General features: G+C 46.7%; 1 protein-coding gene and 1 non-coding gene across 4 annotated transcripts in view; both read left to right on the forward strand.

Annotated features, from left to right (window-relative positions):
- The first annotated feature begins 929 nt into the window (after positions 1-929).
- The window catches only part of ATG16L1 (autophagy related 16 like 1), a 37,174-nt gene continuing 16,329 nt past the window's right edge, over positions 930-21,774 (forward strand). Inside the window, exons 1-10 of one of the 3 annotated variants that reach the window (XM_036109583.2) lie at positions 930-1,219; positions 4,701-4,794; positions 8,782-8,887; positions 9,599-9,672; positions 10,553-10,804; positions 15,642-15,707; positions 18,092-18,178; positions 18,837-18,893; positions 19,108-19,155; positions 19,777-19,879. In XM_036109583.2, the coding sequence (XP_035965476.1) occupies positions 1,105-1,219; positions 4,701-4,794; positions 8,782-8,887; positions 9,599-9,672; positions 10,553-10,804; positions 15,642-15,707; positions 18,092-18,178; positions 18,837-18,893; positions 19,108-19,155; positions 19,777-19,879 (1,002 nt within the window). In that variant the 5' untranslated portion in view covers positions 930-1,104. The remainder of the gene's footprint in view (positions 1,220-4,700; positions 4,795-8,781; positions 8,888-9,598; positions 9,673-10,552; positions 10,805-15,641; positions 15,708-18,091; positions 18,179-18,836; positions 18,894-19,107; positions 19,156-19,776; positions 19,880-21,774) is intronic. The other 2 variants (XM_036109584.2, XM_036109585.2) reach the window with 2 other exon arrangements.
- Positions 20,788-21,062, forward strand: LOC118546700 (small Cajal body-specific RNA 6). The gene has a single exon (XR_004922721.1).

Raw genomic sequence — 21,774 nt, forward strand, 5'->3', positions numbered from 1 at the left:
AGGCTCTGATATTCCTTTCATCTCCTCTGGCCTCCTGCTTCGTCCAGTTCCATTTTCATGCGTAAATTCACTAACTTGTTAAAGGTAAGTGGAGCTCAGATGATTCTATTACAGACCATTTCCATTCTACTGAGTTGACAAATGCCATCTTCTCAAGAGTCTATCTTCCATGGACCACCTTCAGTATCCACTGGCAAACTGTCCTTTTACTCTTTCAAAGTCCTGTTCATGTCCCCACCCTTAGATTACCTTCTAAGAACCCATTTACTGTTAGGCAATAATTTCTAGGTTTCTAATTATTAACATAGCCAATCTATTCACATTTTTCTTTAACTGTTCTTTGCATTCCATCTCTTCATTGTAAAAAACCTATTCCCAAGGGCAATGGGACACTCTTGCCAAAGAATAAAGCAGCCAGACATTTGGATAGGAAGATACCGGGGGGCTAGGTGAAGTGAGGCTTGCAATGCACCAGGCATAGCGCTCACTGCATTACACAGGTTATTCCTTCTAATCCTCACGGCAACCCTGAAGAGGGTATCATTAGGGTCCCCGTTTTACAGATTAGGAAATTGAGGCTTTGCAAGATTGCCACTCATCTAGGGTCATTCAGTTACTGTGTGGGGAGTGGCCCCCACTTCTCGTAAAGTGAGGCGATAAAGAAAAGAAAGGCAGGCCAAAAAATATATAAATCGGGGGAAGGCAGCGAGGAAACGTAAACTGACAGGCGGCTCCTTCCCTTTCCCCGTCTCGCGGACAGCCGAGGCTCCGGCGTAGCCCGCACGCCTCCCAGCGGCCGCCTCTCTACCCCCTGCGCTTCCGGCCTCGGGAGGGCGTCATTAGCCAGCGCCTTGCGCCGCCACCAGGCACGCGCGTGCGTGCGGCGTAAGACGTCGGGTGAGGAGGCGGGTTTTCCGGCCCTGACAAAAACCGTTTCCGGCAGGAGCCGGAAGACCGTCCCGGACGGCATTGGGGGTGGCCTGTGCGTGGAAGGGAGCTCTCGGCCGCCGGCCTTCCGGCGTCCGCTGGTCGCCCATGCTGCGGCCCGCGGCCGCCAGCCCCTACTCGGATTGGCGGCGCTAAGGCGCCGGGGCAGCGCGCGAAATGTCGTCGGGCCTCCGCGCCGCCGACTTCCCCCGTTGGAAGCGCCACATTTCGGAGGAGCTGAGGCGGCGGGACCGGCTGCAGAGGCAGGCATTCGAAGAGATCATCCTGCAGTGTGAGCGGCGGGCGGGCCCGGGGGCCGGGCGGGCTGGCGGGTGGGCCCCGCTGCAGCACGCGGGGCGCCGGCAGGAGCCGTTGGCCGACCCTTGGCGTCGCCAGCGCGCCTTGCGGCGGCCCCACAAACCCTGCCTTTTTTTTGGATCTTACTCTCTTTGACTTTAGAGGGCTTTCCCTACTAAATTGTGTGTTCTTCGTGGGCAGGCACCGTTCGTGCTTGTGCTTGTTATCCCAGCATCAGTGCTTGTGTGCTTGAATAAGCTCCAGAAACGTCCAGTTCTGGGCCTCGTGTTATTGAAACGGTCACAGACTGTAAGCATTAACTCGCGTAATTAACATTGTTCTCTGAGTGTAATGAAACGTTCAGCTTTTGGTTCCTCAGACCTCTCGTTTTTACTCCATCTTGGTGTTCTTTAGCTGGTACACATTTTGAGTCCTACTGGTTGGTTGGGACATCGTTACTGGAAACTTCAATATGAAAGAGGTTTTCTCCTCTCCCCACCCCTGTCTGCAGTTTGAATACAAAAATGTTCGTACCCTTAGATGAGTCCTCATGAGCATTTCCTTGCCCCCTCCCCAATTTTACGTAACTAATGAACGACACATTTGGGGAGAGAAATGGGCTTTCTTCGGTCCTTCGGTACCATCTACCCCTTGAAGTAAGCCTGACAGAAGTCTGGAGTTAATGTTGATGATGAGATTCAAAGTAATAGTCGCCTGTTAATGAATTCTGATTGTGCTAAATCAGTGGTTCCCAAACTGATGTGCACATTAGTACCACCTGGATCTTTAAAAAAATTAAAAAGCCCAGACCAATTAAATTGCAGTAAGTAAGGGTGGGACACGGGTATGAGTGTTTTTTGATGCTCTCCAAGTATTTCTATTTTTTTTTTTTTTAAGATTTTATTCATTTATTTGACAGAGAGATAGCACAAGTAGGCAGAGGGAGAGGGAGAAGCAGGCTCCCCGCTGAGCAGGGAGCCCGATGCAGGACTCGATCCCAGGACCCTGGGACCGTGACCTGAGCCGAAGGCAGCCGCTCAACCGACTGAGCCACCCAGGCGCCCCTCTCCAAGTATTTCTAATGTGCAGGGTGGTTTGAGTGCTTTGGTGAATATGCGGCATGTGTTATTTCTCTTTATCTTCTCGAAAATTCTCTGAAGCGGGTCCTCCTGCCTTTCTTACACATGAGGAAACTGATGCTGAGAGATTAAGACTTCTGTGGGTAGGCAGAACAGATTCGTGTTGGAGCCTGGATTTGAACACAGACTTGATGGCTCCTAACTTTTGCATTTTGTTTTTCTCACTGGGGTTCCGAAGAAATGACCCTTTCTTGCTTTCACTGAACCCACCCTCTTAAAAAGATGGGAAGAAAAGCGAGATGATACGCCTCTGGTGTGCTAATTCCTTGTACTCTAAGAGATCCTCACAGCCAGAAGCACAGAAAGCCCCTCCCACTCAAACGTGATGCCCACGTGGGTTCTATAAATTCAGGTGGTCAGGTGTTTATTGGGTGCTTTGTCTTAAAAGCTAAAATACACTTACAGTCACATTGGGCTGGAAGTCTGACTCCACATCTTACTGATCTTTTCACTTACCTTTCTGAGTCTGGTTTGCTGCATCTATAAAAGGGGCGGAGCTTGCCCTGCCTGCTTCATAAAAACTGTGTATAAGTGCTCTGAAAGCCACTTACGAAATAGTCTATAAACAGAAATTGCTGTAATTGCATTGACAGAGGTTGAATGGTTTTTCTGCATTGAAAATAGTCATTTTGATGGGAGGGGGGAGGATGTAGGAGAAAGATCAGAAGATGATCATCCTGGAGAGGGAGCACATCATTAAACAGCTGTGATAAATAGTGCATGCCTGAGGGGCTAGGCGCCCAGACTGATATGAGAGGCGGTTAGGGGGCTGGAAAGCAAGACAACCTTTGCCTATTAGAGTTTTTTTCTTTAGGTCAGCGATTGACATTTGGGGGGTCACTTCCATTTTGCCTGCGGAACACCTTCACTCCTCTCCTCTTGCCTTCCCAGGCCAGTCAAGTTCAAGTTCAGCCCCTGCCTCTGAACCTAAAGAGAAAGATGAAAAGAGACTGTAAGGACAGGTGGCAGCTTCCCTTCAGCTAGATCCTTCTCTTTAGTGAGAGGGACTTTTAGGGAGGGTCCCTCTTGAATACCTCCTGTCCTTTGAAAGACCTAATATCACAGGGCGCCCAGCTCTGGTGTGACATTTTGAAGATCTTATTAGAACCCTTTGATGTGAGTGAACACCCAGGGTTGGAACCATACTTCCCTGTTCTGCTGAACTGCTTGATTAATCTAAATCAAGAATATTTCTGTTTCTTCCCAGGAGTTCCATTTCCATATATACAAGAGAAGTGAGACTCAAGACTCTTTAAGAAGAAAGATAAACCCTTCCAACAGCAATATTCACTAGCATAAACCCTATCAAAATTTTGTTCTAGAGCAGTTCTAATCTCAGACTTTTAGGATTTGTGACAGTCCCCATCAAATGTAGCTGTTCAACAAGTTTCCCATGATCAGTCTCTTATTTTGCTTAGAGCCCCCTCCCACCTTGCCAGTTCCTGTGTGACTGTCATTCCTAACTACTTGTACTTTGAATTCCTGCACCATGTTTCCTGTCACATTTGTTACTTTCAGAAAGAAAATTCATTTTCTTCCTTAGGTTCTCCACTCTTGTGTTCTTTGACAATTAGCATCTTCCAGCCAGTCGCCTGAGCAAGGAACTTCAGAATAATCTTTGACTTCTTACTAGTAAATGTCTGTTTATGGCACTGCCTGCTTTTAAAATCGTTTATTTTACCATTGCCACTAAGAAAAGGTCTGAATTTTTCATTCTGCTCTTTCATGTGTTGGTTCCAACTTTCATTTCTATCCACTTGCGAGATAACTGCTAGCCCTCCTGCCTGGACTCTGTCATCTTCACCTGTAAAACCGTCCAAGCATATGAATAAAGATTACTCTCCTAGTTCTTTTTATACTTGACCCTCTGCTATACTTGAGCTCCTTGTTCATATTTGTATCTCTAGTGCCCTGATCTAAAAATTACATTTTCCAAATGTAATAATAAGGTAAAGCTCTTTCACATTGCTTAGAGGTGCATAACATTTCATTTTTCCAGTGTGTTTGGTTTTTTTTGTTTTGTTTTTTGACTCCTGAGATAAACATAGGTAAGTGGGGGACATTCTTGTAGGGATGTTTCCACAGGTTCCTTTGGCTGGCCTATTCGTGCTTAGGCCAAGAAACTTCGAAGGAGTGTATGTTCCTGGGTTTTGGACAGTTGCTACAATTGCTGTCAAAGTGCAGCACCTGGTACTTTGACACCTAATGAAAGTGAAACCTACCCAGCTGTCCCCTGTTGGTTTTTTTGGTCCAGATATTTATAGGATATTAAGTAGTAATAAGGTGTACATTGGTTATAATAAATAATTTATTTCTTCTTCTTTTCCTTTTTAATAGATAACAAGTTGCTAGAAAAGTCAGATCTTCATTCAGTGCTGGCCCATAAGCTACAAGCTGAAAAGCATGACATCCCCAACAGGCATGAGATAAGGTATTTTGAAACTATCCTGTGTTGCTTGTGTGTCTTCAGTTGAAACGGGTCTCAGTTCAGCTGTCACTTCTCTAATTGAGAGGTACTGTTTCTGTGCTCCAGTTTTTGTCAGTTCCTTTCAGATAAGAACTTGTGAAGCAAGTAACTAAAATCCTCTCTGAGGGTACGTACCCACCCAGAAGGCTTATCAGTAGGTGCTGTAACCCTGAGAAGTCACTCAAGGCGGGTAACTGGGCCAATTCCTCCTTCAGCCTACTGGGTTCGCTTTTTCTAAATAATCACACCAGTAAGCATTCTTGAGCAAATTTACATAGATCTTGTTAATACAGGATTGACTGGTGTATAAAGTGCTTTTTATACAACACAGGTCTATTTGATCCTTTTTAAGTTCAGTGGTTTTCATCATATTTTAATAGAGTGTGAAATTAAGCTAGCAGGTTGCAGCAAGCTTTTTTTTTTTTTTAAGAAAGGTTAGGAAAAACCTGCATTTTAATAGAAAGGATAAGTATTGTTTCATTAAATACGAACATATATGTTCATGGTGGGGAGTTTGATGTGTTTACGTGGGTAATTCATGCAAACTATTTCTTTTTAAGGTTTTTTTCTTAGAGAGAGAGTACGCATGAGCAGGGGGAGGGTCAGAGGGAGAGGGAGAAGCAGACTCCCTGCTGAGCAGGGAGCCCAACTCGGGTCTTGATCCCAGGACCCCGGGATCATGACCTGAGCTGAAGGCAGACACCTAAATGGCTGAGCCACCCAGGTACCCCGTAAGCTGTATTTCTTTTTGAGGGTCATGGTCCAAAAAAATCCAAAGTCAGACTTCATCAAAAACAGTTTAAATAGAATCATTCTATAGTCTTACTGTCTTTTTCCAGATGTTTATCATGTTTGCATATTAAATTTGAGGGTCCATATGGGAACAGTACCCATTATTGCTCTAGAATTTACGTACTTTTTTGCATATCAGCTAACATTTAGCAACTGTAAGAATAAGTTGGTAGTAATTTAAAGAGTTTTTTTAAGCCCAGAAATGCGAGGTATAGCCGAATTTATTTATACCTGTAGCTAAATCTGCTCTATAACTGCCTGCCATCCATGTTTCCTCATCTGATCTCATGGCTGACCAGAGGGGGAAAGAGGAACAGATGGCCCAGCCCAGGTTCTGTCCTTGCTTAGTAATAAATTCAAGCAATCGTTCTTGGCTTGTGGCCCTGGGAGGCCTACTGTAGTATTTAAAATATTAGTTGCAGTGTTCTGGTCAATATTAGGTATAGAAAATGCCATTTTACCTTTTTCATCTAAATTCAATCAACTGAAAACTTGAAATAGTTTGTTTCTACCTAGTTAGACTCTTGGTGACTATATTTCTCTATCCTTTCTTGGTCAGTCAAGCTCATTTGCTTGGAAAGTTGCTATAAATAAATATACAACAATTCTTTTGACTGAATATCACTGGAATGGTAATTTAATTGCAGGTCCTTCCTTTCCTAAAAACTCGAGTTCCTAATCAGGCCTCTCCTCCTGACCGCCTTGTTTCTATTAATGGTTTTCTTTATTTTCCACAAGTCATCTATGATTCCTTTTTCCCTCAGTGTCCTGCCCCTCCTCGTTGGTAGTCACTCACTCGGGCATGTTCATTCTTCACTCACACGCTCTTGTGGGTCTGTCCCTTAGTCCAGTGGGGGAGACCAGCCCAAGGGGGTGTTTGATGGTGCCATAAGGGTATTTACAGATGGGCCTGGTGGTTTCTTTCTCCCTTCTGTCTCTCCTTAAGTTCTGTCCGTATCATCCTAGTTATTCTTAAAATACTACAACTGATGCTTAAAGAGCTTTATCTGGATCAATAATTATCTGAGTCCCTTCTGAAGTGTCTTAATCCCTTTGCTTTCTGCATAGATTATAGCACGAAGTAGTTAATTCCAGGCATTTTCTATGTGTGCTTCCTAGATGGTAGCATCTGGCAAATTGTTAGAAATACAGAATCTTGGGCCCCACACCAGACCTACTGTTTCAGAAAGTGGGGGGCGGGGGGTAAAGCCCATAATCTGTAATTGGGTGATCCTGAGAACCACTGCTTTAGACCATGGCTGCTCCGGAGTCCATCCGCAGCACCAGGCGTGCAGTGAGTGCCCTGCTCTTTAGAGAAGGGACTAGTTTTACATTTGCATATTTCACAGTGCTTTGCATTAACATAAGAGGATTTGATAAAAATAATTTCTAGTCCTGCCTAATTTAGGATGGCTTCTTGTACAGTGTGTTCCACTTTCTAATCTCTTGGCTTCTACTTCGTGGGCGGAGATTGGGGAAGTATTAGGTTGCCTCAAAGGATGAGGTATTAGGATGGGCTTAGAGCATGTCTTAAAAATACCTTTAGACATCAAGGGTGACATCAGGAGGGGGTGTCACACTGCTCCCTTTCCCCTCTTGTTTATGATAGGGCATATGGAAGGGGCTCTTCTCCCCCTCCCTTCGGGGGCTGGTGTCCTGCTTTTCCAGCGTCTCCATCTTGTGCTTTCCCTGGGTGGTGGCTTAAATGTCTGTCATCTGATGGTTCTCCTCTGTAGCTGCAGCCGAAACCCCGGTCCTGAACTGAAAACGCACAGTTCAGTCACCTGCTATTTCTGACATGGGATGCAAACCCCGCCAAGTCTCCAAAACTGCATCGACTCTTGAGGGCGTCTGAGCTGAGTTCTGTGGCTTCAGATATGTCTGTCTGCTGACAGCTTCTACTTGTCCGCCTCTGGCTTGGACCTCTGTACTTGACGTGCAGACTCCAGTACCCGGTTTCCACTCCACACACCCCCTCGGGTGTCCACACTGCACTCTTCAGGCCTCCTCCCAAGCCCTAGTCCTTCCCATCTCAGTAGGTGGCACCTGCATTTTTCTCAGTTGCTCAGGCCCAGAGCCTAGGGGTCCTCATCGTCTCCCGCCTTTCTCTTAGACTGCACAGCTAACTCAAAAGGCAGATGCTGTGGGCTGTCTCTTCAGAACGGATCTAGGGTCTGACCGCACCTCACTGCCTCTACTGCTACCAGCTTGAGCTGAGCTGGCCTTCAGACAGCTCACTAACGGGTCTCCGTGTTCCTGCCCCTGCCCCCCGGCAGTCTGCTCTCCACTCAGCACCACGGCAGTCCTTTTACAACTTGTTATTCCTCTGCTCACAGCACTGCAGCGTCTTCCGGTCACAGTCCCTAGAGGAGCCTGGGAGGCTCTGCATGGTCTCCCCACCTCCTCCCTGCCTGTCTTGTCTACCCTCCTGCACGCGGGGCTCCGCTCGTACTTTCTCTGAGGACACCAGCTGTGCCGCCTTCTCCAGGCCTTTCTGACCCTCGACGTTCCCTCTGCGCGGGAGGGCCCAGCCTCCAGGAGCCGCGTGACTTGCTCTTCACTTTCTTCCGGTCTGCAGTGATGTTCTCTCAGAGAAGCCTTCTCTAAGTGCCCTGCTCAGAACAGGAGCCCTGTTGCTCTGTCCCCTTTACCCTGCTTAGTTTCTCTTCACGGCATGTCTGACCGCTGGAGCCCACGTGTTTACTTATTTGTTGTCTGTCTGCTCTTAACCGGTTATCGGTCGCCTGAGAGCAAAACTTTGTGTTCACTGCCTTCTCCCCGGGTCCAAGGTCACTGCCTGGCACGTAGTTGGCACTCAAACATTTGTCAAGTGACTGGACCTTGTTGTCTCCTCCATGTTTACCGAAACCTCATCTGGAATCCATGCTTTGTTCCTGACACGACCTGTGGCTTGGGTTGTGGTTGGTTTATTTGACCGTGTGTCTCATGTTTCCTACTTTCTACTTCAGGTTTGTAGTGGCCTAGAACCACCTGGGCCTGGAGAAAGCGAATGGCTTTATCGGCTGTGTTGTCATGTACAGGTTCGAAATTCTGAGGTTACTGTGTCACTGCCGGACTGAAGAGGTTTGGGGTCTGATTTTTTTTTTCCTTTCCTCTCTTTTTTGCACGTTCCTTCATCTGCCTGGTTTGGGGACTTAGTCCCGGACACGATGGTGCCTGGAATGATAGTCAGCTACAAGAGATGGCCCAGCTGAGGATTAAACACCAAGAAGAACTGACCGAACTACACAAGAAGCGTGGGGAGGTACCGATAGCCCCTCCTCGTCTGCTCTGTGCGGGCCCCGCGGTGGGGAGAACAGGCGGGCGGGCACTGGCACTAGAATCTGCAGCCATCCTGGCTACATGAGGCATCGGACTGTCTCTGGGAATGCCGCATCCGGAAAGCTGAGGGCTTTCCCTCTGTCAGCAAGAGGGCAAGCCACTGGGCTAACTGCCGGGCGCCACACTCCCAGGTGGCATGAAAGGTCCAAGTGGAGAAACTTCCGAATGAAAGAAGCCTGCTGCCTGTTCCAGGGCAGATCTCACTAATACCTTCCTAAAGTGTTTGAGAGTGAACCCTGCAATTTCTGAAAAATTCATTATGAAAAAAAGTCCTGGGCTGTGTTAATCCTGGGTGGCTGTTTGATGGCAAATTATGAGAAAATGCAAGTTCTCATCAATGCAGCTGAATTGATCATTTTATCAGCTGAAGAGCGTGAAAGGTGGCTGCGGTGGGGGGGGACAGACGGGTCCTCAGCGGGAACCTGGCAGTGACCTGTGATGTTTCCCATTGTTCCCGTGAGCATCCCCATCGACCCTCCTGCTCCTCGCTGCCACCCAGCTCGTTTCTTCCTGGTGCCTTGGCCCAACCCAGCAGGGCACCTTTTCTTTCTTAAAAATAAAAGAGCCCACTGTTGTTTAGTTTCCTGCTGAGGTCCTGAAATCTCTCACTGATGCAAGTGTTCTTCTCCCCCAGTTAGCTCAATTGGTGATTGACCTGAATAACCAAATGCAGCAGAAGGACAGGGAGATGCAGATGAATGAAGCAAAGTGAGTAGAGACGACACCTCCTCTGGGGCTGGCCATGGAGTTGCACTCTCTGTTTACTGTACTTTTGTGGGCGGGGCCAGTGGTGATTGCTGGCAAATGGTCACCACAGGGGACTCAGCAACTGAGTGTCATTTCTGTGCCTGCATAGCCTAGGATTTTTTTCTACCTGCTCTAAGGATGGCAGAGGCAAGGACAGTGCCCTCAATCTTCCAGGTTGCCAGTATGCCGCTGGGAGGTACCCTTGGCCCTTGTGAGTGTCCCTGAAGCATACGTGGCTCTCCCTGTGGCCACTGCATAGGAGAGCTGGCATCTTCTCTGGTGGAGATGGGGCCAGGGTATGTGAGCCTGTGGCCCTTGGAAACAGGGATGAGTTTGTCAGCAGGATAATCCTTGATCAGGGAGAAACCTGGGATTCCAAATCCTGGGACCTTTGAGCTGGAGGGGAGCCTGGGTTTCATCTATGCCTTTTTCCCTTGCTCTGCAGACAGGGGTCTCTAAAGGCTTAGAAAGGCATCTTTGCTCATTGAGTGATAGAACCGATGGAATGTGCAGAATTTCTAGCCTCCTTTTAAGCCCCTGTTAGTACTCTATTTAGGCATCAAAAGTTCCCTTTTCAGATCCTGCTTTTCTAGTCATCCCCTGGATGAATTTCACCCTAGGTAATTCCTCTCCTAATGGGCTTGTCCTGTAAACCACTGGGGCTAGGCTTGGCTAAATGAGATGTTCAAAAATGTGAAGCGTCCTCCGTGGCACCTGGTGTGATGGCTAAGGTTATTGTTGGGGGCCCATGCTCACAGAGCTCCAGCACCTGGCCAGGTGCTCTGGCTCCTCATGGGGCTCCGGAGCGGCCCCATTCCTCTTCTCCGCGTCCCGCTTTCAGAATTGCAGAATGCTTGCAGACTATCTCTGACCTGGAGACGGAGTGCCAAGAACTACGCAGTAAGCTTCAGGACCTCGAAAGAGCCAACCAGACTCTGAAGGACGAATATGATGCCCTGCAGATCACGTTTACTGCCTTGGAGGAGAAACTGAGGAAAACTACTGAAGAGAACCAGGAGCTGGTCACCAGGTGGATGGCCGAGAAAGCCCAGGAAGCCAATCGCCTAAATGCAGAGAATGAAAAAGATTCAAGGTGGGACATCAGTCCACAGGTAGTGGTTTCCATTTTTAATAAAGTAGAGCCTGATTCTCTGAAAAGACAAAAATGAACCTGGCAGCTCTGATGAGGGAGAGTTGGACAGCTGGCCAGAAAACACTAATAAAATCAGAAATCGCAGTGGTGCGTGTAAAACAGATTTGCGTTTATAAGAACAGTTTTACAGCTGAGCGGAGGATTACCTTCCAAAAGGGCTTTGGCCCATACAGTTTTTGCCAGTGAATTCTTTTCAGTGTTTCAAGAAGAAGAGCTAATTCTTGAACAATAGAAGGTCAATCAGGGGGCGCCTGGGTGGCTCAGTCGTTAAGCATCTGCCTTCAGCTCAGGTCATGATCCCAGGGTCCTGGGATCGAGCCCTACATCGGGCTCCCTGCTCCCCGCGGAAGCCTGCTTCTCCCTCTCCTACTCCCCCTGCTTCTGTTCCCTCTCTTGCTATGTCTCTCTCTCAAATAAAATATTTTTAAAAAAAAAAAGGTCAATCAGAATTAGAAAAAGATTGGAATTGCCCCCATCCCTAATTTTATAAAACCGTCCACACCCATACCGAGGCTCTTGGTAGTATAACAAGAAGACTGCAGTCGAACCTCACGAAATACAGATGGGAAATTCCTAAGATTCACTGGTACCTTTTTTTTTTTTTTTTTTTTAAGAGGGTGTGTACATGCACAAGGGATGGGGTGGGAGGGAGCAGAGGAGGAGAGAAAAATCTCAGGCTCCACACCCAGTGCAGAGACTGATACTGGGCTCCATCCCACAACCCTGAGATCGTAACCTGAGCCGAAATCAGGAGTCAGATGCTTAACTGACTGAGCCACCCAAGTGCCCCAGTACCTTTTTTTTTTTTTTTAATTTACTGCAGTCCTACTAGGATTTATCCCAGGAATTAAAAGATGGTGTATCTGGAAATCAATTAAATCTATCACCTTGGATGATAAACTATAGAGCCACTTTAGTAGAGCCCAAAAATGCCATTTGCTCAAATTCAGTTCCCAGTCCTGATAAAAACCCTTGAACTTGGAACAAAAGCTTTTAATAAAAACACCTGTCTGCAACCAACAGCCCATAGGGTTCTTAACAGGGAGGCCTTCCACCCTAGACACCAGGAGTCGGTCTTGGTGGAGGGAAATGTGTGTGTTGAAAATTCCCACGGAGAGTCTAACATACATATTGAAACCAGGAACGGAAGAAGGAAGGGCTCACTGTCTCTGACCAATGTTTTGGCCATCTGACCAGATAGGACACAGAATGCAAGGCCACTAGAAAGGGTGGGGGCTCATGCTCATCCACCTGGAAAGCCTAAGAAAATCCACCGAGAAAACCAACACTAAGTGGTCAACAGATTAGAACATACGATTTTAAAGCCGTGTCTGTAGTTTAGGATTTGAGAAGATTGTTGCAGTTAATCTAAAAGAATGAAAATAGAAGTGTCGTAAGTAATAATGATTACTAATCCTATCAAATAATGTTCAAGTTGGTTTCAGAATCTGTATAAAAACTGAAAACATAAGGTAGAGGTAAAAAAAAAAATGTGATTATCTGCTCTTTATGAAAAATTTCTAAATAGTATGAGTACTTTCCAAACATTAAAAATAATAGAAATAAAAAGTGGACTGTATAAAATTTTCAGATTTCTTAAAAGAACACAGAAACAATCAAGGAGGACATGCGATTGTCATGTAAATATCCTAACGTGGAGCTAATAAGACAGGTGAGCCCTCAGACAGACAGACATGAGGCACAGGGAGTTGCTGAAAGCAGGTGTCCTTGCGGTCAGGGAAGCTGGCTCAGAGGGCTGTTGGGAGGAAGAGGGAAGCCCCTTCATATTGTCCATGGGAAGCCCATTCCACCACCACCTGAAGGGCACCTGGGTGTGACCTGAGAAGTGTTCCCACTTGTTGGACTTCATCCTAAGCAAGTCCTGAGACTTGGTCACGGGTATTATTTTGTGATGGCACATTACTCATAGTATTGAAAAATAAGCAGTATCTCCCTACGGGGAGAAATAAATTGTTATATTTTCATACAGTGCAGTTTTACAAAGTCATCTAAAAATACACGTCTTAGGAGTATTTAGTGACTCGAGAAAATGCATATAATTAATATAACTGAAAATAAGATAGGAAATCTTTTCATAGGACATGATGCAAAATTTGAATGAATTCGAAAGATTAAAAAGGAATTATACCGTTAATGGTGTTTATTTCTTCGTGGTGAGACTGGCTTTTTTTTTCTCATTTTATACTTCTCTGTATTTTCTAACTTTTTAAAGTTTCTATCGTATTAAAAAATGAGCTGTCCTTTTTTGTTCTGTCTTGTGTTTACATTTTTTTTTTTTTAAGATTTTATTTTTAAGCAATCTCTACACCCAACATGGGGCTCAAACTCACAACCCCAGGATCGAGAGTCACGTGCTCTACTGACCAAGCCAGCCAGGCGCCCCTCATGTTTAACTAAAATAGCTTGGCCTATGCTGTGGAGTCCTTAGACAGCTTAAAGGCAGGGAGCTCACCAGGAACACCTGGAAGTCAGTGCAGTGTGTTGAACACCTGCTGAGGGAGAAGCAGGCAGGCGTGTGGTTAAGCTAAGGAAGGGTCCTTGGTCATCACAGTGGACAAGAGAATAATACAAACTTCCTATTGAACATGGGGTGCAAGGCATATTACATGTTTGCCCTTGTTCCTTCCTTTGGAATGTTTTCCTAGGGATTTGCGCCTGGGTGTATTCTCATCTGATTGTGTAGGCGGAGCCTGAGGCTTCTTCACTTTGCTCAGACTTTACTCCTTAGAAGCTTTCCCTCCGTCCTGCCGATCCCCAGGTTAGATGTTCTCCTTCTAGTAGCCTTTGTTTACCTGACTGATAGCATCGCACATTTCATGTTTTGAAGTAGCTGTTCATGTTCTGCCTCCCTCACTAGGCTGAGGTATTTGTCTTCACGGTCACAGTGGCTGATGTATCGGATGCACTCGGGGAATATTTGAACTATTAAAGAAGGTGCTTTCTTTTCGGTTATTTTAATGAAGGAGGAGCTGCAGGTGCTCTGTCCTGCCTGTGACCCTAGATCTATCCTTTATCCCTCCCTTACAGCAGGTGCCTTTCGGGTAGACTAGTTGTTACATGCCCCACACTGAGAGTCTGGTTTTCCCTCAAAGGTGGTTCATGGGTCATCTATTTCAGCTAAGAAAAAATTATTAAGCTTTGTCATTTGTCCTGTAAAACTTAGTTTTCATCTTCCAGATATAAAATTTAAGAGTGTAGCACCTAGGTCGCTCAGTCGGTTAAGTGTCTGCCTCTTGATTTTGGCTCAGGTCCTGATCTAAGGGTCGTGAGATTGAGCCCTGCGTCGGGCTTCATGCTCAGGGGGGAGTCTGCTTGTCCATTTCCCCCTCTGCCCCTCCTCCCACTTGTTTGTATGTGTGCACGTGCACTCGCGCTCTTTCTCTCTCAAATCTATAAATCTTAAAAAAAAAAAAAAAATGGGGGCGCCTGGGTGGTTTAGTCAGTTAAGCGTCTGCCTTCAGCTCGGATCATGATCCCAGGGTGCTGGGATCGAGCCCTGAGTCGGGCTTCCCTCTCAGTGGGAAGCCTGCTTCTCCCTCTCTTGCTGCCGCTCTCCCTGCTTGTGCTATCTTTCTCTCTGTCAAATAAATTAAAAAAAATTTTTTTTAAATATAATAAAATTAGGAGTATAAGCTGCGACCTCATCCCTTCCCATGATTCAGATATGCCACCTAGAGGACTTCTCCCTGTTTTGAGAATTAACACTGTGGTAGAAGCTTTACAAAAAAAATTCCAGCAGAATTCTTGACTGGGGCTTAATAGCAGTGCTAGAGTTCCGGATTAGGGGTTCTCCATATAGAGGGTGAAACCACAGTTAGAGATGAAATTGCCATGGAAGAGAAAACGAGGCCAAGGTTAAAAATGGAGGAGATCCTGGATTTAGGACTTGGGGAGAGACAGAAATTATTCTGAGAAGGGGAAATAGTGGACTTGACTGTTTGGCCACATAAAAATTTGTCCACAGCCGAGGGGTGCCTGGGTGGCTCAGTCAGTTAATCAGCCACCTACTCTTGATTTTCGGCTCAGTTCATGATCTCAGGGTCCTGGGATTGAGCCCCATGTGGGACTCCACGCTCAGTGGGGAGTCTGCTTGAGGTTTCTCTTACTCCCTCTCCTGCCCCTCCCCCCCAGAAATAAATAATCTTAAAAAAAAAAAAAAAATTGGTCCACAGCCGAGATGTCTGTGTCCAGCCCTGGTAAGTGAAGCCATGTGCATTTTGACAGTTCAAGAATCTCATACCTTAGTTTCCTTATCTGTAAAGTAGTGCTGAATCTCAAAGCTCTGTTACAAGGATTGAATGAGTTAAACCCTGGAGATAACAATACCAATACCAAGTCAGAGACAAGTAAATTCTAAGTAAATCTTAACTGTTCACTTTCCATGCTCTTGATATGTTGGTGTCAGAGTACTTGCTGCAGAAAGCCGGCTCTTGATGGTGACTAACCCTGGGTAAACCTGACGCGCCTTTCTGTCCTGAGAGGCCCCGGGTCACGACGGGCAGGCTTCTCCCTTGCCAGTTCACTGCTTTCTCTAATGACATAATCCCTCTTCGGGGCTTTGCTCTGGAACCCTTTCTAACAGGGTTCCTTACTGACGTTACTGGTGTGGGTTTGGGACTTCGGTATCTTGGCCCAGGGCAGTTATTTTAGGTGCACTGACGGACTATTCCGATGTGTTAGCAGAGCTAGGAGTTCACTGAGGGCTGAGACGCCGTGCTTTGTTGAAGCAGACCTAACTAGTGGCTTCCTTCGCTAGGAGGCGGCAAGCCCGGCTGCAGAAGGAGCTTGCAGAAGCAGCAAAGGAACCTCTGCCTGTTGAACAGTAAGTAGAGCTATTCCAATCACAACTGCTCTTAGTAGTTGGATTTGCGCTTTTAAAGTGGTTTTATCATGGTCTTATTTCTGTAAAACCATTTTATAGATTGTAGAAAGGAAACTAAAAGATGTAAGGGAGCCACTAAACACACTGGTTACCTCCCCGAAGGTTGCTCCAGCTTCTCCTCCTCATCGGCTTTGGTGCCCTGTGAATGGATGACTTCTGCACCCTGAATGAATGACTGCCTTGCTGCTTCCCTCTTGACACCTTGATCCATTTTCTACCCCTCGCTGGGCCTCTTGGAGTGTATCGCTGGGCTGGGGTTCTTTCTCTTGCTCTCTGTTCTTGCATGGTGTGTGACTTTGAGTGGAGGTGTGGGCAAACCTCTGAAGCCTAACTGAAAACAGCCGTTTCTGGGAGCAAAAGGGATTGAATCCGTTTGGAACTTTCCCCGATCTGGAGTTGGGGTGGAGGATCTTCCCCAAGATCTGAAGCTTTGTGTTAAGAGCGGCGGATAGTTATTAATGACTGAATTCCCTTTGCTTCTAGTTCACGGTGTGTTCCTTTTCTACTGAAAAATATTCTGGAATATAGTATTAGAATTGTGATTTACTGGGTTTTAAAATGTTTTTTGTTTTCTTATAAACGGAGGGGACTGGTTTGAATTCAGTTAGAGGAGCCATCCACCAGACAAGGTGTTAATTTATAAGGAAAAAAAAGGTTTTCATACCAAGGCTGTGCTTTAGATTTAGAATATGTACACTTCTTCTATACCCTCAGATGTGGAAAATAAATCTCAGATGTATTTTCCTGACACTACAAAGTAAATAAATGATTGACCTAGAAATGACGGCTTACAAAAGCGTCATTTGTCTGCCTCCTAGCTGCAGCATGAACAGACGACTGGGTGTGACTCAACTTAGGTCAAGCGTGCTGCCCAAGGGCTCGTAGAAAGGGGCCAAGCGAAGCTGACCTGGGAGTGCCTGACTGTAAACGCCTGGTTGTCGTCTCTGTGCTTCCCAAAGAGTGGAGTTTCTGGGGCAAAGGACATTTCTATCTTTGAAGGATTGTGATAACCAGTTGCCACATCCTGGTATTTTCTTGTGGCCCTGGGTCTTTGCACAGTTCCAAGTGTCTTCATGTCTGTCGCGTTCTGAAAGCATTTGCATAGGCTCAGCTCCAGGTCGCTACTCTTGCTGTCTCTGCCGCTCTGCTGTCACCCTTGTGTGGACACGAGTGACTCCCGCAAACCGCAACCATGAAGAAAAGAAAGGCCAGCCTTGTTCTCTTTCTTCAGGCCTGCCTTTGTTCTCCCCTACATCCTGGCCTAGACTGGGGTCAGTTGCGTGGAAGCCTAAAATCAATAGCCAAGGAAAACAAATTGTCTTTGACTTGGTTTAACTTGCTTGGTAACAAGTTAAGTATATATTTACATAATCCGGATAATTAATCATGGAAAAATCTTGCTCTCAAGTTCTAAGGAGTCCTAACATTAGGTGATAAAGGCTTGGGTTGTTACGTTTTATTACTTTACTTCTGGTTGCAACTCGGTAGGAGGTCATTAAGACCAAAATAATTACTTGCCTTCCCCCCAACCAGGAAAAAGGGGGTGGGGTGAATTCCAGAGGTGCTTTGTATCTGGCGGGATAAGGCGGGTAAACAACAGGGCATTTCTGTGGCTTGATTATTTCACGTGAAGCATGATGGACTCCCGAAACGTGAGAAGCACCAAGTGTTGCAACCTAAGCATAAAATACCCAGAGTCAAAAATGAATTGTGTTGAGATTGGCTTTCCTGCTTCTATTATTAAGGCAGTATTTAAAGCTGATGTTAATGCAACCATTGACTCCATTGCCCTTCCAGCAAACCGTTTTCTTACTCCCCTGGATGTCCTCCTTGCCCTGTCATTTCCTTGTGCTCCAGAGCCGCCCCAGCCGTCGTCTGTGCCATGCTCAGCCCATCGTGTGGGAACTGTTCTTGGCGAGCACTGTGGTCCAGTTGTTTGTGTGCAGGGGCCCTTAGCCACGAACCCGGCCTGAAGGAAAGAATCTCCGTTGGCACTGGATGCATGGTTCTAGACTTAATAGATCATTCTTTCCTTGCTTTCCAAGTGGGAGCAATGTTTACACCTCAGAGGATCAAAAGATCACTTTTAAAGTTATTTTCAGCTGGAATTCTGGATTTGATGTCAGTAGGTTAAACGTTTCTTTTAGTGTCATTCAGAGCGCGGCTGTTCCTTTTTCTCCAGAGAGCCCTTGGCCGTCTCTGTCACAGCCAAGTCGCGTAGGCTGCGTGTGACCAGGAGACGGTGCTGGCCTTTGCGGAACAGATTCACCACAAAGCTCCTGCCGAGCAGGATCAAAGACTTGGCCTCTTGCCCTTCTTTCCAGGGATGATGACATTGAAGTCATTGTGGACGAAACCTCTGATCACACGGAGGAGACGTCTCCCGTGCGGGCCGTCAGCAGAACGACCAGGTAAGTAGCCAGCGCGGGCCAGGAAAGGAGCGCTCACGCTGCAGTCCGACAGCACGTTTGTGGCCGCGGCAGGAGCTGCTCGATGCATCCAGGCCCCTCGCTGGAGCGCCCGGCCCGTCCTGCCTACACAGCTGTGGAGATCGTGGGCTCCTGAGCGTCCCCATCTTCCTTAGGTCACCTCGTCATGGGAAGCAAGCCCCCCTAGCGCTGCCACCACCCTGTGAGGTGGTGGCTTCCCACAAGATGGACAGTTACACCTTGTTGGGATGAGTATTTAGATCATACTGTTTGCTTCGTACTTGGGTTCCAAGATTTTTTCTCTTTGCTGAATAAAGCAGGACTGAAAGGATGGGGATTGGTTGTTAACAGCCAACACTGTTAGGTCAGATTGCCCGAGTCATTGTCTAAAGCACAGTTTCTAGGACAGTTAATTTAACGCGAGGGAACCTTGTGTCTTTTAAAACTAACGAAGCTGGGTCCTCCCTCTTGCCTTCCCCCTGTTTTCTGATGGTTTGCTCCTCTGAGGGGTTTCTTCGCTGGGGTTTGGGGACTCGATGGGAAACATACTCCCAGGTACCTATTTTTGTGGACTGTTTTTATTGATGAATCGTGGGCAAAACGTTTCTAAGGTTTAAACCTATCCTCCCCTCCTCTTTAGTAAGCGACTCTCGCAGCCTGCTGGAGGCCTTCTGGATTCTATCACTAATATCTTTGGGTAGGTTAGAAAACTTTCACCTTTCCTTGTTAATATGTGTGAATATTCATAAGTATTGTATATGATTTATCACCATTTTTTAAACGTACACCAAAATTCCTGTGGCGCCCAGCGTACAGATGCTTTGACTTCAGCTTTTCACCTAGCTTCTTCCTTTTTTCCTCCGTTTTCTTTCTCTTACTCTCGCTGCGTGCTGATCTGGCCTTACCTTTAGTCTGTCCGAGTCTCCCCTTCTGGGACATCACTCTCCTGATGCTGCCAGGTGAAAAGAATACCTTCTCAGCCCGGCATGTGAGCGTGGCTCCTTGATGATTGTGCTGATTGCCGCTTCATCCCCTTCGTTGGATGTGCTTGCGTCTCCCAGGCCGCTGTGCATGTTCCTGGGAGCGCTGTCAGCCTCTCGAGCGGGCGACGGTTAGGTTGAGCCCTGCACAGCGGACACGCTCTCCTCCCTCTCTCCTCTGGCATGCGTTCGACTCCGCCTTGGCCACACTGTACGCTGAGAATGATCATAGCTAGACGCAGACGTGACCTTGAAGTAGTCTTATCAGAATACAAATGAGCTCCCTTGGAGCGGGCAGTTATATTACGTTGAGAACGTTTTTGCAGCAGTTTATTGGCTGGGAAGCAGTTCTGCGGGATTGCTTTTCAGTGTTGGGTTTTGGAGTCTATGAGTTAGTAAGAGAGTACAGGTATGTGCTGGATCCCTCTCCGGGTATCGTTTGGGTGAGGATGCCTCTGGTCGGGTGAATTGTTCTGTGGTTCGAAGAGTCTAGGAGGGAGAAGAAGCTACTGTCAAAAGTTGTCTTTGAATCCCTCCTGGGCGTTTGGTGGACAGGAAGCCTTGTGTAATCCTAATATTTTCCTTTATGTTACTTCTTAGGAGGCGCTCTGTCTCTTCCTTTCCAGTTCCCCAGGATAATGTGGATCCTCATCCTGGTTCTAGCAAAGAAGTGAGAGTGCCAACAGCAGCGACGTGTGTCTTCGTAAGTGTGGTTCAACCCCACGTGCCACCAAGCCTTGTGTGCTAACCGAGCCTGACCGTTCAAGGGTCCATTCTCTACAGCAGCTAGCTTTCTACTATTTTATTTAGAGCAATAGCAAGCTTTTACACCTGTTGGCTGTGTCTGATGGAAGGGATTGATACATTTTGCTTAGGGACAGAATTTATTACAAACATTTTCTGTGATACAGGACTGGCTGAGAGAGAATCGCTAGCATGAGAAGATGGGACAAGGGAGAAGGAACTAGGGCTGGTGAGAAGTTACAGTAATTTGTGTCATTGTTGTCACTGGTTGGCTCCAATCTAGAGTGAGGTTCTAGTCGGTAGTCTGTTTTAGAAGGTGGGTAAGGGCAGCTGTTTGCTCCGTGAATTATACCCATATCTGTGTGACTTCCCTTCGTTAGGAGCACAAAGTTGGAAGTAGGAGACAGTCCTGGGCAGAGGACACTGTGATGCTGGGCTCTCAGCTGGAGTTCAGAGCTGGGCGCTAGTAGAAAAGAATAAGCAGGTCCCAGCTGGGGGGACTGAGCAGAAATGGATTCAGGCTGGGGAAATGCGGGGTACCTGACTCGGGGCTGGCAGGTGGGGGTCGGGGTGGGGGGATGGAGAGGCAGAGCCCAGATAGCTGGGCTGACTCGTGGATTACATGGGGTGAGTTAGAGGAGCCAGCTTTCAGGGGAGAGAAAGACTCACTGTAAAAATGGGAGGGAATTTATATGGGGAAGGCTTACAGTTCCAGGCATAAGGAGGAATCGAATAGAGATTTCCACACAGTGAACCGGCTGAGTGATTTAACCACCTTGTATGTCACAAAGAGAGTCTCCCTCTGGATGAGGAGTTGGCCTGGGGACCATTAAGGCCCCTTTCTGTTCACTCCTGTGAGTCCCTGGAGGTCAGTGATGATTGGTAAAAGGTCTGATTGCACTTAATGTCACAGCCCCTTCCTTGCCCTCAACTCCCAGCAGCCCATTGTTTTTTCCTGTCACATTTAAGTCGTGTGTATGGGATAATGGAGCAGCTGATAATTTGGGATTCTGTCAGCGTGTGTTTCTGAGAGGATACAGTTCACAGCTGACAAATATCCAACAGAACCAGCTATGCAGGAGATTGAAGAGCGGCAGTCATGGGTGTGATGGTGCATGATCTCAAGTTTTCAATCTGAGACCTCTTAAGTAGAAAGATATAAAAAAAAAGAAAAGGAAGGGAATCACATGGAGGCGAAAAGGTTGGTCACCAGCTTTTCAGCAGTGGGACACGAGGGCTGGGTCAGGATCAGATCACCAAGCAAAATAAAGTGATGTTTATATCCCAGTCGGTTAATAATCATGCTTTCGATAATATTTCAGACATCGTTTTCAGTCCCAAGCAAATGTGACAATAAGATTTTGTTTTCCCGAAATGATGTTTTAGGCAAGTGATTGATGACCTGTTTATTTTTATTTATTTATTTTTTTTTAAAAGATTTTATTTATTTGACAGAGACACAGCGAGAGAGGGAACACAAGCAGGGCGAGTGGGAGAAGCAGGCTTCCCGCGGAGCTGGGAGCCTGATTTGGGGCTCGATCCCAGGACCCTGGGATCATGACGTGAGCCGAAGGCAGACGCTTAACGACTGAGCCACCCAGGCGCCCCCCAATGACCTGTTTAATAATTTAATATTTATAATCCACATTTTCCACAGTCTTTTTTTTTCCCTTTTTATTATGGAAATTTTCCAACATTTGTGTGATAGGGAGTAAAAGAACTTCCGGGTCCCATCATCCATCATCCTGTCAGGCAGCCTCAGTTAGCTGCGTCTGCCAGTTTTATTCTCTCTGCCCCACACACTTTTGCCAGAGCAATTTAAAGCAAATCCCAGACGTTGTAGTTCATAAAGAT

Source organism: Halichoerus grypus, chromosome 4 (assembly GCF_964656455.1).
Source record: "Halichoerus grypus chromosome 4, mHalGry1.hap1.1, whole genome shotgun sequence".
NCBI lineage: Eukaryota > Metazoa > Chordata > Mammalia > Carnivora > Phocidae > Halichoerus > Halichoerus grypus.